This window comes from Abrus precatorius, unplaced genomic scaffold (genome assembly GCF_003935025.1).
Source record: "Abrus precatorius isolate BTA unplaced genomic scaffold, Abrus_2018 Scaffold7, whole genome shotgun sequence".
NCBI classification, from domain to species: Eukaryota; Viridiplantae; Streptophyta; class Magnoliopsida; order Fabales; family Fabaceae; genus Abrus; species Abrus precatorius.
The window spans coordinates 2,673,062-2,689,374 of record NW_020874417.1 but is presented as its reverse complement, the minus strand read 5'-3'; the positions used below and the strand labels follow the sequence as shown (position 1 = coordinate 2,689,374).

Genomic DNA, 16,313 nt, shown 5'->3' with positions numbered 1-16,313 from the left:
TATTTTTTTATTTTTTTCATACTTTTTTCTTGTGTAAAAATTAATCTGTGATGAATTAACTTGAATGAGTCAAATTATTTGACAACTCTAAATATCTTATATAATATATGGTGTTTGTTGAATTTTAGATTGAGTTTTGCATTTAAAATTTCTATCTTTTTGAAAGTGGAATGTTGGTGCTCGGGTGAGTCGTGATTTCTATTAAACTATCTTTGCATTTATAAGAAAAATAAAATATAATTTTGTGACATTATTGCTTTAAAAAGATATTGTCACCTCATCAAAAGAGGAGTACTCGTGTATTACCTTCATATTGATCATCTTATTATTTTATAAATAAAATATTACATAAAAAATATAAATACTATTTTTAAAAGTATAAATTATTTAACATTTTTATTTGATAAATAAGAAGATTTATTAGAGAATATTATAAGAAGATTGACATGATTTTAAAAAAGTCATCGTGGAAGTCATGTTGCTCCTTATATTGTTAAAAAATATTAAGTAGTGAAAAATTGTTGATCATTTAATACTTTTTTTAATGTTATATTAAACATAAATAACTTACAATACAAAAAATAATTGTTAGTTACATATGAGATACCCAGCATGTACCTTTTTTTCTTTTCAAATTTGTATGTTATTTGATGTTAATGTAATCAAATTGATGTGACCACAAGTTCCATGGTAATAGTAAGGTGGTAGGGACATCAAAGATACAGATCAGATGTGAGCTGACTAGTGAGGATTGTGTGGGAGGCAAAGTTCAGATAGGAGAAAAGAGAAAATTTCAAGAGTAAGTAACACTTTGAAAAGATTAAAACATGCTACAACTACAATATTCCAAACTCCTCATTGTACACCTTCCCATTAAGTCAAATATTGACCCCTTGTGTTTCTCTTCAAGTCACAACTTGTCTCTTTTCCTTGTAATCACCACATGTCCCAACAAGGTTGTTACATTGGACTAATCCATTTCATTTCTAACTTTTTTACTTTCCTCAATTCTTTCTTAACTAATAATATAATATTATCTTATTAATTTAATGTGTTTTTTTTCTTCTTAAACCATAGACAATTTTTATAGAAGACTATTTTATTCAAGTTGAAAATAACTACACCACAATGATACCTCTCATGGTGGGTAATATTTTTCATACTCAGTTTGAATTTAAAACCTTACTTAAAAAGAAATTATGAATATACCACTTAAATCAACAACTCCTTGGTATTATTTTAGTTTGCTAGCATGACTCCTTTTTATGTCCAAGACAAGATGATTTTTTATTCACTGAGATAATCTCATTAGTCAAATCTATTTATTCCTTGCACCTAACCTTTTTAACATTGAAGACATTCCATATCTCCCATTCACATCTTTGCCTATGGCACAGAACAAGAACCACTCCTACAAGCTCGGTTATCAAGCTTTCCCACCCATCAAAACCAAAGCTATTACACTCCATCACCCACCACAGACTGCTTCCTCAGACTATGCTTTTCCCATATTTGTCATTGTTGTGCTAAGCATTTTGGCCACAGTTTTGTTGCTCCTCAGCTACTTCACTTTTTTGACAAAATATTGGCATCAAGTTAATCCAATTAGATGGATTTCAATCCTGCGAGCTAGACAGAATGAGGATCCCTTCATAGCATTTTCTCCTGCAATGTGGAACCGGGGTCTTGATGAGTCCGTCATCAGAGAAATCCCAACATTTCAGTTCATGAAAGGAGAACGTGAGGACCAAAGTGTGTATGGTTGTGTGGTTTGTTTGACTGAGTTTAAGGAACAGGATGTGCTAAAAGTTCTTCCCAGTTGCAACCATGCCTTTCATTTGGATTGCATTGATATTTGGCTTCAGACCAATTCCAATTGCCCTCTTTGTAGATCAAGCATTTCAGGCAACACACACTGTCCAATTGACCACATTATAGCTCCAAGTTCTTCTCCTCAGGATTCTCAGTTGCTCTCTAACATGGGTAGTGATGAAGATTTTGTGGTCATTGAACTGGGGGGAGAACCTGGGGGAGTGATGCCACAGGTGCAACAAGAGAGATATGACTCAAGGGGAAGCATAGGACATGGTAGAATTCACCCTACAAGGAAGGTGGAGCAGCAGAAGCTTGGTCTTGGACACTTGAAACCAAGGAAGTGCCACCGTGTTTCAATCATGGGAGATGAGTGTATTGATATCAGAAAGAAAGATGATCAGTTTTCTATTCAGCCCATTAGAAGATCTTTCTCAATGGATTCTGCACATGATAGACAAGCTTACTTAGATGTTCAAGCCATTATGCAACAAAACAGGCATCAGAATGAGGCTAGTGCTAGTGAGGATTGTAATAGCAGAGGTCGAAGAGCATTCTTTCCATTTTGTTATGGAAAGGGATCAAAAAATGCAGTCCTTCCTTTGGAAAATGATGTTTAATGTGAGATGATTTCCCTCTTTTCTTTTTTCAATCTCTTTTGTTTTCTTAATATGCAGTCATCAAAATGGAGATCTTCAAATTTGGGTACGCTCAATTATCCAAATGAATTAAAGATCGTTGAATCTTAGTGGTGATAAATGAGAGGGGAAAATGCAGACTGTAGAGTGACTCTTGTAATGATAGTGACTTTGTGAGTCTGACACTGGAATTATTGTGAGGGAAAAAAAAAAAAAAAAAACGAAAAAAAAGCTTTGCTTTAGACTTTAGTACCTCGCTTAAATTACAAGGTGTGAATCTTTTCCTTTAGTTTCGTTTTTACTCACAAATCAATGTAAATGATTGTTAGCAGAGTATCACTTTCACACATTCTTTTTTACTGGGTACTAGCACTTGAGAAGCTGTCAAACATTTTGATTCCGGGTCCTCATTCTTTTCACATGCTATGATGCTCATGATTCCTCTTCCTTTATTTCATTTGAGGGTACTGTATTTGGGTCCGGGGAATGTGAAGGTAAAGGGGTGGGGGTTAGAATGTAGAGACAAAACAACAAGGTGTGATTAGATTGGTAGAAGCTATTTATTGGACGCCAGAGAAGAGGGACCCAAGCAATGAGAAACCATAAGTAGCAGCATGAGAAATGTCTCTTTTGAATATTATCACTAGTTCCTTTTTGCCTCACTGCAATCATATGGATATTGGGCAACTAGATAATACAGCATTAAATTTGGCTTCATTTTGACACTATGGTTGGTATTCTACCTCCGTCCGTGTCTTTCTCAAGTCTCAACTACTTCATCCTTATAGCTATGCATTGCTAGACCTTTTCAAATTACCTTTTAATCTAGCATTCCATTTGTTTTCTTTCTATACCCCAGTTCCGCTTCTTTTTAGTTGTCTCTTTTGAAGAAATTTTTTGTTTTCATTTATCTGTCACTATAAAAATTTAAAATAACATTAATTGCTATTTTTTCAATTATACTCTTGTCAAGAGAGAATAATGTATTAAATATCTAAGTAATTAACGAAAGATAAAAATACAAATAATTTTAATATAAAGAAAAAGATTAATTCGTTTTCTTAATTTGTGCATTAGTCTTAATCGACAAATTAAAAAAATGGAAAGAGTACTTGTTACTTTTATTTACTTAACCAATAGCTTAAAGACACTTGTCTTTAAATTAATCTAATAGTCCACAGTAATTGTTTCACTCCACTGACAGTTCTGACACTATTTGAAACGTTAGAGGCACAGAAGAAATAGGAGTCAATATTAAGCAACAAAGTACGCAATTAATCTTCTCACTCTCAACAGCCTGAACCAATTACACTTCAGTACCTGTAGAAACTTACTTTATTGGCTTTACAAAATCTATTGTAGCCACAAAAGAACAAATTTTAAGAGCATTATACCAAACTTTAACTTCGCACTTGCCATCTTCAAAGGTTAACAATCATAAATCAATTTCAAATGCTATCTTCAAAGGCTAATCCATTTCAGTTCACAAATTGCAAGGTGAAGATAAGCAACTCTAATAATGTAAAATTGAAGAATTTCCACCATCGCATAAGTGGGGGTTGCTTGCAACAAGGTTAGAAAACAAATAGGGAAAGTATTACACTATCTGAAGAGGAAATTCGAAATTATTGAATTACGACAAACCACTGAGTTCTGATTTAGAAATTAAAGGAAAAATGAAATCTGAATAATACAATGACAAACCCAAAATATATGATTGCGGTTTAACTACAACTTATTTTCAGTATTACCTACATAAATATGTAAGGAAACCACAAAATTGGTGACCAATTACCAATATCATAGATATTCATTAGAGTTTGCAACAACAGGGTAAGTATGCTAAACTGTTCGGGATTGCCGTAATGGCATGTCATGCTGGGAGCTTCTGGATGCCGCATGTGTATGTGGCAAGGGTAAAGCCTTCATAGGAAGCTCATTCGCAGAGGCACCACGAGCTTTTTGCTTTAATTGTTCGAGAAGTCGGTGGGCTTCTCTAAGTTCATCTTCTGCACTTGCTCCATGGCTTTCCCAAGCATCGATAACTTGCTGTTGAAACTCAATTGCAAGGACATAACTGCAATTCCAAGATTCATTTTTTCAGAAAGACATAAACTTATCCCTTTGGCCAGATGTGTATCAGTCAACAATGCCAGGACAAATAATTTAAACAGGTAGAGAATCTAGAGATAGTTTCAGATACTGCCCAGAGAGACAGCAGAGAAGCATAAGGGACATAAACATGCATGCCCTCCTTCATTAACCTAATAAGAGAGTATTGCTACATTTAATTCCTCTGTTATGGGAGGCAGAACAGCCAAGAGAATTCGGTAAACTTTATTGTGATTCAAAATAAATATTATACAATCACTACAATTTATGTTAAGCAGAAGTGGGCAAATATGTCTATATGATAGAACAAAAAAGCAAACAATTTTAAGTATCTTGGATAACTATGAGTCTAAGACAACTAAACCAAATTGTTTGGGTTTAAATATAACAAATCAAGAAACCAACTCAATCAATCAACAAAGAAAATTTAAACATAGAAGGTAGCTTACAAAAATAAATTGACAACTTTTTATTTACATAACATTTTCATGTTTACGTACAGAAATATGGAATAAGTATAACAAAGGTTCTCTCTCCTACATGAACTTGAGATATGTACCTACATCTCAAGTTCATCAAACAGCAATGACTGCATCAGATAGAATAAAATTCCAACATATTTTCCAAGGACAGATCAGTACATAACAACTTTACAAAAGAAGTTTTTGAAGATTGCAAAAATAAAAAAACATCTGCAATGAGCTCAAAACGGACCAAACTCAATCATGAAATAAATTAGTCATAAAAAATTCTAAAAAAGAAGCAAAACTTTGATGGCTGTCTACATTTGCAGCATTTCTTGACATAATTTCTTATACTCAAGATCTATCCTCAAGTATTTCTGTCTACATAGAACTCTGTGTAGTGGTACCACCAAATCAGAAATCCTATGGTACACGAGAGGATAGTGATTTACATTCTAACTCATTTTTGGGAGGCAATAAAGTATAAAATTTAGTTTGAGTAATGGTTATGAGATGATGACACACTAAGTAAAAGGACTAGGAGCCTTGCATAATTAATTTTTTTGAATCAGTCAATAAACATTAATGAGAAAACACATGAAGACATATTAATCATCATACACCTTTACTCTGTAATAAATTCTTAAAGTTGACTGCACGAGAATTCAGCCATCTGAATTTCACAGCAATGTAGTTCACATGGAATCTGGATGTCACACTAATGGATATATGTTAAAAAAGTTATGTGTTTAGACCACTATTTGTACATAGGGTGAAGTAAATCATATATTAAAGATATGCAAAACAATATCCAGATATGAAGTCAAACCAATAAACAATCCATACCTTCCCATCTCACCATAAGCCTTTGAAAGGTTCTGACATGCTTCAATAGTATCCACATGATGTGGACCAAGGGACACATCCATGATATCCTTTGCTACTGCAAACATCTGCGCTGCTGACTGGGGTCTATCCAACTCTAAATATGCTGCCCCCAAATTGTTGTAGATATAACCCACCCCAAAATGCTTGGGACCAAAGCTATCTTTCAATCTTTCAGCAGCACTTTCCAAATAAGGAATGGCCTGCTGAACCTTACCCGTCAACAATAGTAACCAACCTATTCTTGCAGAGACACTTCCCTCTGAGTGCTGCTCTTGTGGGAGCTTCTCGAGCAAAGCTAGCGTCCTCTTCAACAACGAAATTGCAGTTTCAAACTCATTCATGGTTTCATATTGCATCGATATCTCTGAGTATGCCTCAGCAACTTCCACAGGGGATATCTGTTCTCTCTTGTCAAGAATCCCAAGAGAAATCTCTAAACACCTTTTGCACTCTGCAAACTTCTCCTGATAGCATAATGCCTTGGCCATCGATATGAGCACAAGTGCTCGAGTCTCACTGTCCTTTTCTGTCTGCAGCACAACATTCTTCAAAGTACCAACAGCCTCATCATATCTTCCCAAAGCAATCATCATATTCGCAGCATCAATTTCAGTCCGCAACAAATCCGAATTAAGATTCCAATTCTTCAAAATCCTCTGCGCCAAAACATTCTGCTCGAGGGCCTTCTCATGTTCCTCCAACCCACTGTACACAATCCCAAGAAGCTTCCTATCATGAGCAACCTCCACAGAATTCTGCCCCAACTGTTTCACATGTATCTCCAATGCCTTCAAACAATACGGCAGTGCCTCCTTAAAGTTCAAAACCGCAACATAAGCTTCGGCCAAGTCACGATTTGCTTTACCCAATTCTTCACTCCCTTCCTCAAAAGTCATCTCTTTGATCTCCAAACACTTCTTAAGATTCTCAAGCGCCTCTTCCCTCCGCCCCATGGCGGTCTTAACATTCGCCAACTCAAGCTGCACAGCATGAAGCACAGGCCTAACATCATCAACACTAACACCCTCACCCTGCAACCTACCCAAAATCCTATTAGCCCTATTAAGGTACCCTAAACTATCACTAAACCTTTTCAAGCTATAATTAACAGACCCCAACAACTGCAAAGTCATGGCAACAGGCAAAGAAAGGTTGTTATCTTTATCCAAGGCTTTCAAAGCTCTGTTAGCGAAGGAAAGAGCTTTTTCAGGGTCCTCACCTTCGTGATCAAGTTTGAGGCCAATTTTCAAAGAAGCCAAACCAAGCTCTCTCTCATCAAAAACCTCTTCCATGGCACTGAATGCTTTGAGCATTTCCTCAGTGGTTTCTGAAGACTCAAAAGCTTCTTCAAGTTGAGATTTTTCCTTGATTTTGCGATGTCTAGAGGGGATTGGAGTGGGTTTATGGACGAGGGTGTCCATGTTTCGAAATGGGGCGCCCACAAACTTGTTGGGTCGGGTAAGTAATGCGTGGGTTTTGATGCAGCGGTTAAAGGGTGCATCGGAACTGTACGATTTGGAAGAGAAAGAACTTGATCTGCGACGAGCGAGGAGAAGGATCGAATTACATAATTTTCTCATGTTGAATTGAGGAGCTTTCGTTTGCGTTCTGTTCTGTGTTAAACCTTCGCAAAACCCTCCATGGAGCAGAGACAGAGAGAGAATGTAAAGCAGGGGGTACGGAAACGCTGTCGTTTCACCAGTGTTACTGAGTTATATTTTTCTTAAAATTTTATTTCCTATTTCGAACTTTTTCTTAATAGATTAAAAAATGACCATGTGGATCATTTGGCCTTTCCTTTGTCTTAAGTAGTTATATAAACAAATCAAATAAAAATTAGCCTCAAGGACATTTACATTAAATAAATAAAATATATCTATGTTAAAATTTTGAAAAATAAAAAAATAACATCAATTATCTTACTTGACTCGATTTAAAAATTGAAATAGTCAAATACTGCATAAAATCTCGGTCATTATAGGATGAAAGAGAAATTGGATTAATATCAACGTAAACCTACCTGCATATATGATTTCTCTAAAATAAACTTTAGAACATAAAATATTATATTATAATCGTTAAATTTTAATAAATCAATACTTAATTACATATTTTTTTTATTGTTATTTTTTAGATAATAATTCAATATTTTACCTATTCATTTATCTCCTGACATACACTGCCCAATTCTAAATACAATGTAGTTAATCCCATCCCATGACATTGTAAACATTTTATACCTTTTTCTTATTCTTATCCTTTAAAAATTATGATTTTATTAGTATAAATAATAAAATTGCAATTGCACGATTAAAAAGTTATGAATCATGAGAAGAATTACTGTACTATTCAAGTAAAATTTATTTTTAACTCAAGAAACTTAACATAAAAACAAAAATATAGAAATCTCAGCTGCCTTAGGATTTCAATGTGAGTTTGCAAATTGAAATCCCAAAAAATTGACAGTAAAAAAGCTAAAGGGTTCCCAAAGTTTTCTGCGAGAAGGTAACTTCTCCCGGTTCTCATAAAGGTACTAAACTGAACAGAGAACATGCACAAGGTGTCCAGAAAATGGGGAATGGATTAGAACGCTGAATAAAATGAATTATTGGAAAAAGATTTAAAAAAAAGGTTCTTAAAAGTTGAAGGTTGGCCCAGAACCACCACCCTTTTAGCCTATCCGGGTCCTTCTAAAAACAAGCTGAGGCTCATAACAATCTAACCTCATGTCAATGAATCTATATACAGCAAAGAATAGTTTCCACTTTCCACACAAGTAATATAGACAGGACAATCATGAGTTGGAAACTCCTGCATTCATGAAGCAAGAACCACCCAAATAAATAATGGAGGACAAAGCCATCATTTCAAAAGCTAGAAGTTCTAGGATTTATAGTGGGAATTTCTGGAGGTCTGCTATAAATATCATCAAAAAGAAGATTGAATCCTCCTGCTTCTAAATCATCCGTGTGTGCTGTACTAGACAATTTGTTAGAATCTCTCCAGTGCAAGTGTTGTTCCTGATCTTGATCCTCAGATCCTCTATCAGAAAATTTATCATAGTAATTGTATGATCTTTGGTGATTGAAATCTGGTGGCTCAAAAAAGCTTGTCTGACCGTGTCCACTTGGCGCGTGACTTCTAGCCCACCAATGACTCCTGTTAGTGCGTGGCAGATCATTGGAAATTTGATCTTGAATTAGGATTTCCCTGAAGATGGGAGCTGATGTGGAAGCCTCAAGATGGGAAGTGGCCCGTTCATCACAATACTGTTCTTCATACACATGTTCATTTTGTTGCAAGTTCCAATTGGGGGGGTGATGCTCATGTACTTCAAATGATTCAAATGGATCTGTTGGAGCATCTCTTGAAGTCGTTGCGTTATGAGGTTGGGAAGTATAGTAGCAATCAAGAAGGTAGGGATGATTGTTTTGATTGTTGGATTCAATTAGCCACAATGAACCCAAGTGATTGCCAGGAACAAAAGAACTATATGGCATGTCCCTGGATATAAACCTGTTTCTCTCTCCATTGCTTCCCATGTTGGGACTACCTCTCCACAGTCTGAGGGGGGAAAATTCATGTCTGTTTGCATGTCCTGCTAACTTTTGCTCTCTGAATGTTCTCAAATTCAGTAAAAATTGCTTCCCCTGAGCATTTGGTTCCCATGAAGGGTAACTGCTCTGAAAGCTGCAATGACAGTAGAAGTTAAACAAAACAAATAATCATAGTTGTCTTGGAAGCTTTATTGGTATACACCAAAATCCAACCACAGGGCAAAAACATCGTTTTACTTTTATTCCAAATGATATGACATGAAACTTTCTTACTTTCTTTCTCCTGCTTTTGCTTTTTAACATTATGATCGTTGACTTTTTAGTTCTTGCACAATCTCACTATACACAGCATATCTATAAGTAAAGACCTGAGAGGTTCAAAAACCTCAATGAAAATAAATTGTTATAGAACTCTGTCGGATTGGTCTAATGACTATGATGAGCTCTGTCATGAAGACTCATGAATATAGAACATACCTCAAAAATGATTTCTCCAACTTCCCCTGGGAACTTCTCTGGTTGCGAGGAGCATTAAATGGGGAGCCATAATTACTGTTTCCATGATCTTGAAAATTAAAGACGCTGAAACTGTGATAATATCATACAATAACACATTATTAATATGGCCTACTTGCCATTAACAAATTAATATAAGAAGCCTAAAGAATTGCTAAGGGATTATAGGTAAAGAATGAATGTATGCCAACCTGCAAACATGACCAACACCTTCAACATCCACAGTAAAATCTGAGATAAACTGCAAGATATCATCAACCCTCTACAAAATGAAAATAAAACATACTTAATACATTACATTAGATGATGTATAAATAAAGTTATAATCCCAAGTTCTGCTGTCAAAAGTAGAGGAGATTATGCCAAAATACAGCAATGACCTTAGGGACAACCCACAGAAGTAAGTATGGTGTAAGGAAAATCGAGGCCATCTCCTCAAGTAACATCATCCCGGTATACTGCACCACCAAAAATAAAATAAATTACCATAAGTAGTAGTAATCAAGCCAATTGTACAATGGAACAACAAAGGACATATAAGGGTGGGTCTAGTTGAATAAACGTGTTAAACCAACAGCTGAGAGAGTACCTGGAACAAGGTTTCAAACTCAATTCGGACCATTTCAGTACTTTCTTTGCCCCGCCATCTCTTTGGCATATAATGTGTATGCTGAACTACCATTGACATTGCTCCTTCAGGGTCTAATACCAGAAGCTCATTTGTAATTGCAGCCCGGCTAATAGCAGTTATAGTTCCAAAAACAGCAGCATACCACAGCAAGTTGCGACCAAATATCTGCATTGGTTTTTTGTTTTATAAAAAAGAAAGGAAGAAAAACTATTAATGACTTCCATGACATAATTGTATAACATTATTTTGCAAAAGAATGGAAAAATCATTACATGACCCTCAAGCAGAGACTCCTCTAGAAAAGCAATGATGATCAGAATTGCAGCAAAGCCACCCGATACAAATGAAATGAATTTTGCAATGATAGATATGATAGGTGAAGGAAATTGCTTGAGATAGTCAGAAGCATGTAATACACTGCTATTAATCCGATGTTTGAACAGATGATCCACCTATAACACAAGTAAAATAATTTTGTTAAAGAAACTGAACCTTCATTTCATCCATTAATGTTTATCGAAGAAGTGAAGGCCAATTTCAGAACCAAAGTGCTTTTGAGTATGAAGATGCATTCATATTGCATGATTCTTAAACTTGATAGGCTGTTAATTATTTAATAATATTTTGTTTTCCCTCCATTCACACAAATGCGTCCTGATTGGTTATTTTTGAATTCGTAAAATTTTTTGTACAGAAAGGCTTCATACTATTTAGCAACGCTCATTTCAGAATATATGCAAGGAAAAGAGGGCTGATAACAATGGGTGATATTTCATAACTTTCCAACAATGTTTATTCTGATGGCCAAAAGGCAAAGCCAACATATTCATTAATAATTGTCCACAACTTTAAATAATTCTTGTATCTTTTTAGATACTAACATAAAACCCATGCAAATAAATGAGCTGAAACAAAGGACCAAAAAAATAACATATATACCTCGTTGAATTCCCTAAAGACCCATCTTGACAAATTTGACCATCTTCGAGATGATGCGGTGCTTGGGTGGTTATAAAATTGTTCAGCATGCCTCAGAAAAAGATATACCAGCATGAATATGACAAGAAATGGAGAAAGTAAAAGCATCACAATCCCAACTACCATAAGTCTTTTCTTTAATGTCTTTGGATTTGACACAAAATCCCGTCTGACACAAAAGTTTCTGCAAAGAAAATACGTTCAAAGTAGAAAATCATTACTAGAAACAGAATAGTATGATTAACATTAGTCTTAAACATGTTTTTGGTTCCTGAAATATGTTGTTTTTTAAAAATTAATTCCTGTTTAAATTTAATTTATTTTTACTCAAAAATTACAAAAATCATGTATTTGTGGTTCATGGAGAGGGACTAAAAATGCTCTGTTTTTGTTAAATATAGGAACTAAAACCAAAAGACTTGCATTTTCAAAGTCCAAAAAGGCAAAACAAACTTAAGCCTTACCATTATCATATTACTTAACCAAATCATCATATAAGCCTACATGTATTCGCATGAAATACTAATACAAGATAAAAAGAAGAACCAAATAAAAGTCCAAAATTTACCCTCCTATTGCATAACACTCTCCCTGACTTCCTAAATGGATGCATAAGCCATCATAGCATTCTTCGTCTCTTTTGCATCCCGTAGCATTTTAGGGAATGAGAATATGGTTCAACTGTTTTTGAACTAGTTGAGTCTCAATAGTCTACAGAAGTGACATTCAATAAAAATGCAAACATGATAGCGTCTATTTCACTCTATTTGGATGCCATAGAAATAGGGAGGCAGAAAGTTACTTTCTATGTTTGTTTGGAGGGAAGAGTGGGAAGAAATTTTATTTTAATGAATTTTTTCCATAAAAAGATCAAGTGCTTACATTGTAAAATAATCTTTTAACATATATATTTTTTTACAAGCTTATTATTATTATTATTAAACAACAAAGTATTACTGGTTTTTATATTTTCAAGGTAATTAATGTATGTACTTTTTCATTAGGAGGATTATTAGACAGATTTGTAAAAAGATATAGCCAATCTCTTATTTATACCTATTTTTTAAAATCCTTAACCTATGAAGTATGAACTATAATACAGACATATAAAAAATATAGGATACAGAGACATAACACCTGCACACACACTAACACACATATAATAATATTGATAATAAGCTTCTCAAAAATATATTAAAAGGCATTACTTTACAATGTAAGCACTTGGTCTTTTTACGAAAAAAATCTCAAAATAAGATAAAATTATATCTTTAAAACAATGCATATTCACCTTTTCAAACCTATTCACTATGTTTTATATTTTATTTTTCTATGATAATGAGCTTTAAAAAAATTAAGGGACACTTAATAAGGAGTGTCTAAAATGTGTCAAATAATAGTTTAGGATGTTGGTGTGAGAAAAGCATTTGACGCTGTGTCACTTCAAATAAAGTAAGTGTTTATGCTTCATAGACCTTAACAAGTACACAAGAAGACTTGTTAGCATTTGCTTACAAGAAATTACTCTAATTCACTTTGTCCATCTTTAGACTTCACCAAAAAAATTGTGTCACTATTTTAACTAAATTTAAAAAAAAAAAAAAAAAAAAAAAAAAACTTCTGGCCCCATCTTTGTTTTAGCAGCAGTTATGCAGAATTCAGATTGAGCAAACCCTGTGGCTTTAGGCACAGTCATTCACCATTTTAATCATTTGGTGCCTCCTTTTACTTTTTTTCTAAACAAGTCCTCCAAAAAATGGAAATTCACAGCTTTACATCAAATGGATGCTAAGATTTTCAAAACTGTTTAAGGCAATCATGGTCAACCACACAATAAATTTCAAGCTTAACATCCATAATAATGTGAAATATTTCTCTTAATAGTTTCAAGCATAGACAACCAGATAGTTATATTTCAAGTGTATTTTTTATCAGTCACACCATCATGCACCTAAACAGCACATCCTTCAAACCAAAACATCATTGCTCAATCTGATTTGAATAGAAATTTTAATAACTACACCTGAGATGATGAAAGGCCATATATTTACCAATTACACAATCAATGATACTGAATATAACGATTGTACAATAAAGGCATATGATGATTAACTTACCGATCAAACATGCTTTGCAGGATGCACCAGTTCAAAGTCCACTCAAGGGGCTTGGTTAGTATTAAACGATATTGTGTTCCATTAGTACCAGATTTTACTGAAGGTCCAGCACCTGGGACCCACTGAGAAATGGGGAAAGCAAGCACGCCCTTGTTGAGCATTCCAATCAAGTAGTTTTCCTTCCGCATCAATCTCATCACCATGTCATGAGCAGAAAGATCCTTTACCACACAGAGTTGTCGTGAGCTTTGCACAAGAACAACCTTTTCAAGAATTGTAGCCCAGGGCATAGTTTGAATTTCACTATCAGTAACATGAAGACTGCAAGAAGATTGGGGTAAATTATGGCAAAAAGACTTGAGTAATGCAAAATTCATCAATTCCTTAAATACAATTTATTTGTTTATAATTCATACTTACCTATTGTAATAGAATTGTCGGATTTCCAAAGTATCCTTTAGCTGAGCAAAGAATCTCAAGAAGCAAAATATCCAATATATAGAAAATATTCCCAAGTATCCAACAATAATTGCTTTGCTAACTGTTAATGGGGTCAAAGGGTGTGGATGAAGAGCTTCCTTAGCAAGATCACAAGGCTTCATTCCAGATTCAACAGCATCCATCCCACACTTTGCATTACGGAGCCCATTCCAATCAACATATAATAAAAAGAATCCTGAAAAACATATGGTGAATCCTAGACTCAGAAGTTCAACAATCCACTTTATAATGATGCACCAGAGCCCTTTCTCACAGTAGTAGCTGTAAAGTCTTTCGAAGAAGAGATCCAAATCAGCAATTGGTTCTACATTTAGGCTTTCACCATTAAGAAGCCCTGAAGGACTCTCACTACCTGGACTTGGGATCCTTCTATAATCGGACAATTCAATCTCTGGTGGAACATCCTGAAGTAAACTTGTTGTCACTGATGATTCATCTTGACGTTTCCATTTGAATATATTAAAAGCACTAGCATCTCTTGGCCTGATAAACATTGTTCACAGACACTGACTGCTGGCATAAACAGCCAGTCCATGCCCCAAAGACCTAAATGTTTATGACAAGGTTCTACAGACACGACAGAATCAATATTAGTATCTTGCAAAGGGAGTACAGAAAGATAAATTAAGAGATAGTATTTCATACTTTTAGCCTAATGAACTATAAAATTGAACAAGTGGAGCACAAAAGTTAAAGCTTTGCGCTGCTACCAATGCAATTGTTCCTATTAACAAACCCAACCCAAAGTAACGAAAGCTAAAATTGCAAATCACCAACAGAAATACAGTCAGCTCAACAGGACCTTATACAAATAGTTGGAGTGAAAAACATTGCTAATGTTTCCTATGCCAAACTATCAACCAATAAACCTAACCACTATCTATCTCAGTTCCTCACTGGCATCTCATAAGAACATGGAGGGTGGAGGAGCAGACCTCACTAACAAGCAAATTGTATAGAGACATCATGCTAACATATCTATCTATGATGTGAAAGGCCTAAACCAATAGAAGCAATCAATCATATCAATATCCACACCAAACTTCAACAGACACATGGAAGTTACAAATTTCAACTTCCCTATCCAAGTGTAAGCACAGGAATATTTTCCCCCTTTTTTCTCAATTTCACTTGCAAAAGCAACAGGTGAAAAGCAACAAGCTTTTTTGTTTGCACATGAAAAACAAAAATCCAGAAAGGGAAAGCTGAGTCATAATATATCCAAATTGAGCTGAATAATGCAGTGATGCATCAAAGTACAACTACATTACGAAACAACGTATTGCGCGAAACAAGAACGATCAAAACAGCACGATTACATACTTATATCATAATAATAATAAATAAATAAAAACTATTCTTGGCGACACAAGCAAATTAAGTGAAACAAAAACTAGTAAAACATAATTACACAGATAGATAGAAACGCTACTTGAACCCCTCCCCCCATAATAAAACCGTGTGATCAGCGAAAAACACAACAAATTATGCACGAAAAGATGGGTTTTTGCGCAGAGGAAAAAAAAAAGTGATGGAAAGAGAAAAAGTTACCTAGAACTAAGGAGAAAACATGGGAGTGAAGGATACCCAGAAAGAGAATTCGCTGAAAAGGTAGAGAAAGTTGAAGAATTTGAGAGGATGAGACAAGTCGGGGAAGTGATTGAATAAGCGGAGAAGACAAAGAAGGAAAAGGAAGGGTTTTTGTTGTTTTTGGTTGCGTGGAGGAAGAGGAAATTACAGTGATAATAATTTCATATGAAAAACATGCGATGATTCTATTCAGTTTCTCACCCTTCTCTCTGCTTCTTCCTCTTTCTCTTTCCTTCCAATTTTGTTCCTTAATATCATCAACAACCACTAGCAAGGACTAGGGCAACTTATCACTCTCACAAGGATGATTCTTCTATTTTCTCCAGGTTTAAATAACATTCTTTTTATTTTTCTCATTATCTTCTTCAAATACCCATCTTTATATTTTTACTCCTCCACCTTTTGGCTAATCATTTTGATTTTTTGATAACAAAACAATTTTTAATTTCTATTAAAAATCTGAGACCCAAGGGTGACCAATTCCCAAAGTTTAACAACTTTCAATGCTT

The 16,313-nt window shown here is 34.7% G+C and overlaps 3 protein-coding genes across 6 annotated transcripts; 1 reads left to right on the top strand and 2 right to left on the bottom strand.

Moving 5' to 3' along the window:
• The first annotated feature begins 1,388 nt into the window (after positions 1-1,388).
• On the top strand, positions 1,389-2,460 carry LOC113870711 (RING-H2 finger protein ATL16-like). The gene has a single exon (XM_027507117.1). It carries the CDS (start codon positions 1,389-1,391, stop codon positions 2,430-2,432), a length of 1,044 nt encoding a protein of 347 aa, XP_027362918.1. The 3' UTR covers positions 2,433-2,460.
• A 1,423-nt stretch (positions 2,461-3,883) lies between these two features.
• Positions 3,884-7,586, bottom strand: LOC113872979 (protein KINESIN LIGHT CHAIN-RELATED 1). The gene is made up of 2 exons (XM_027510902.1): positions 5,873-7,586; positions 3,884-4,527 (listed from the first exon to the last, which is right to left on the bottom strand). The coding sequence occupies exons 1-2, from the start codon at positions 7,492-7,494 to the stop codon at positions 4,293-4,295; spliced, it is 1,857 nt and encodes a 618-aa protein (XP_027366703.1). The 5' UTR covers positions 7,495-7,586; the 3' UTR covers positions 3,884-4,292.
• An 893-nt stretch (positions 7,587-8,479) lies between these two features.
• LOC113871119 (autophagy-related protein 9) lies at positions 8,480-16,157 on the bottom strand. 4 transcript variants are annotated; one of them, XM_027507914.1, is made up of 10 exons: positions 16,006-16,156; positions 14,134-14,781; positions 13,714-14,034; positions 11,558-11,780; positions 10,891-11,070; positions 10,577-10,783; positions 10,368-10,445; positions 10,179-10,249; positions 9,949-10,059; positions 8,480-9,604 (listed from the first exon to the last, which is right to left on the bottom strand). In XM_027507914.1, exons 2-10 carry the CDS (start codon positions 14,706-14,708, stop codon positions 8,782-8,784), a joined length of 2,589 nt encoding a protein of 862 aa, XP_027363715.1. In that variant the 5' UTR covers positions 14,709-14,781; positions 16,006-16,156; the 3' UTR covers positions 8,480-8,781. The 4 variants fall into 4 exon arrangements, with proteins under 4 accessions (XP_027363715.1, XP_027363713.1, XP_027363716.1 ...); XM_027507912.1 differs by having other exon boundaries at positions 15,766-16,144; XM_027507915.1 differs by having other exon boundaries at positions 8,481-9,604; positions 14,134-14,811; positions 15,766-16,157.
• Positions 16,158-16,313: the final 156 nt, after the last annotated feature.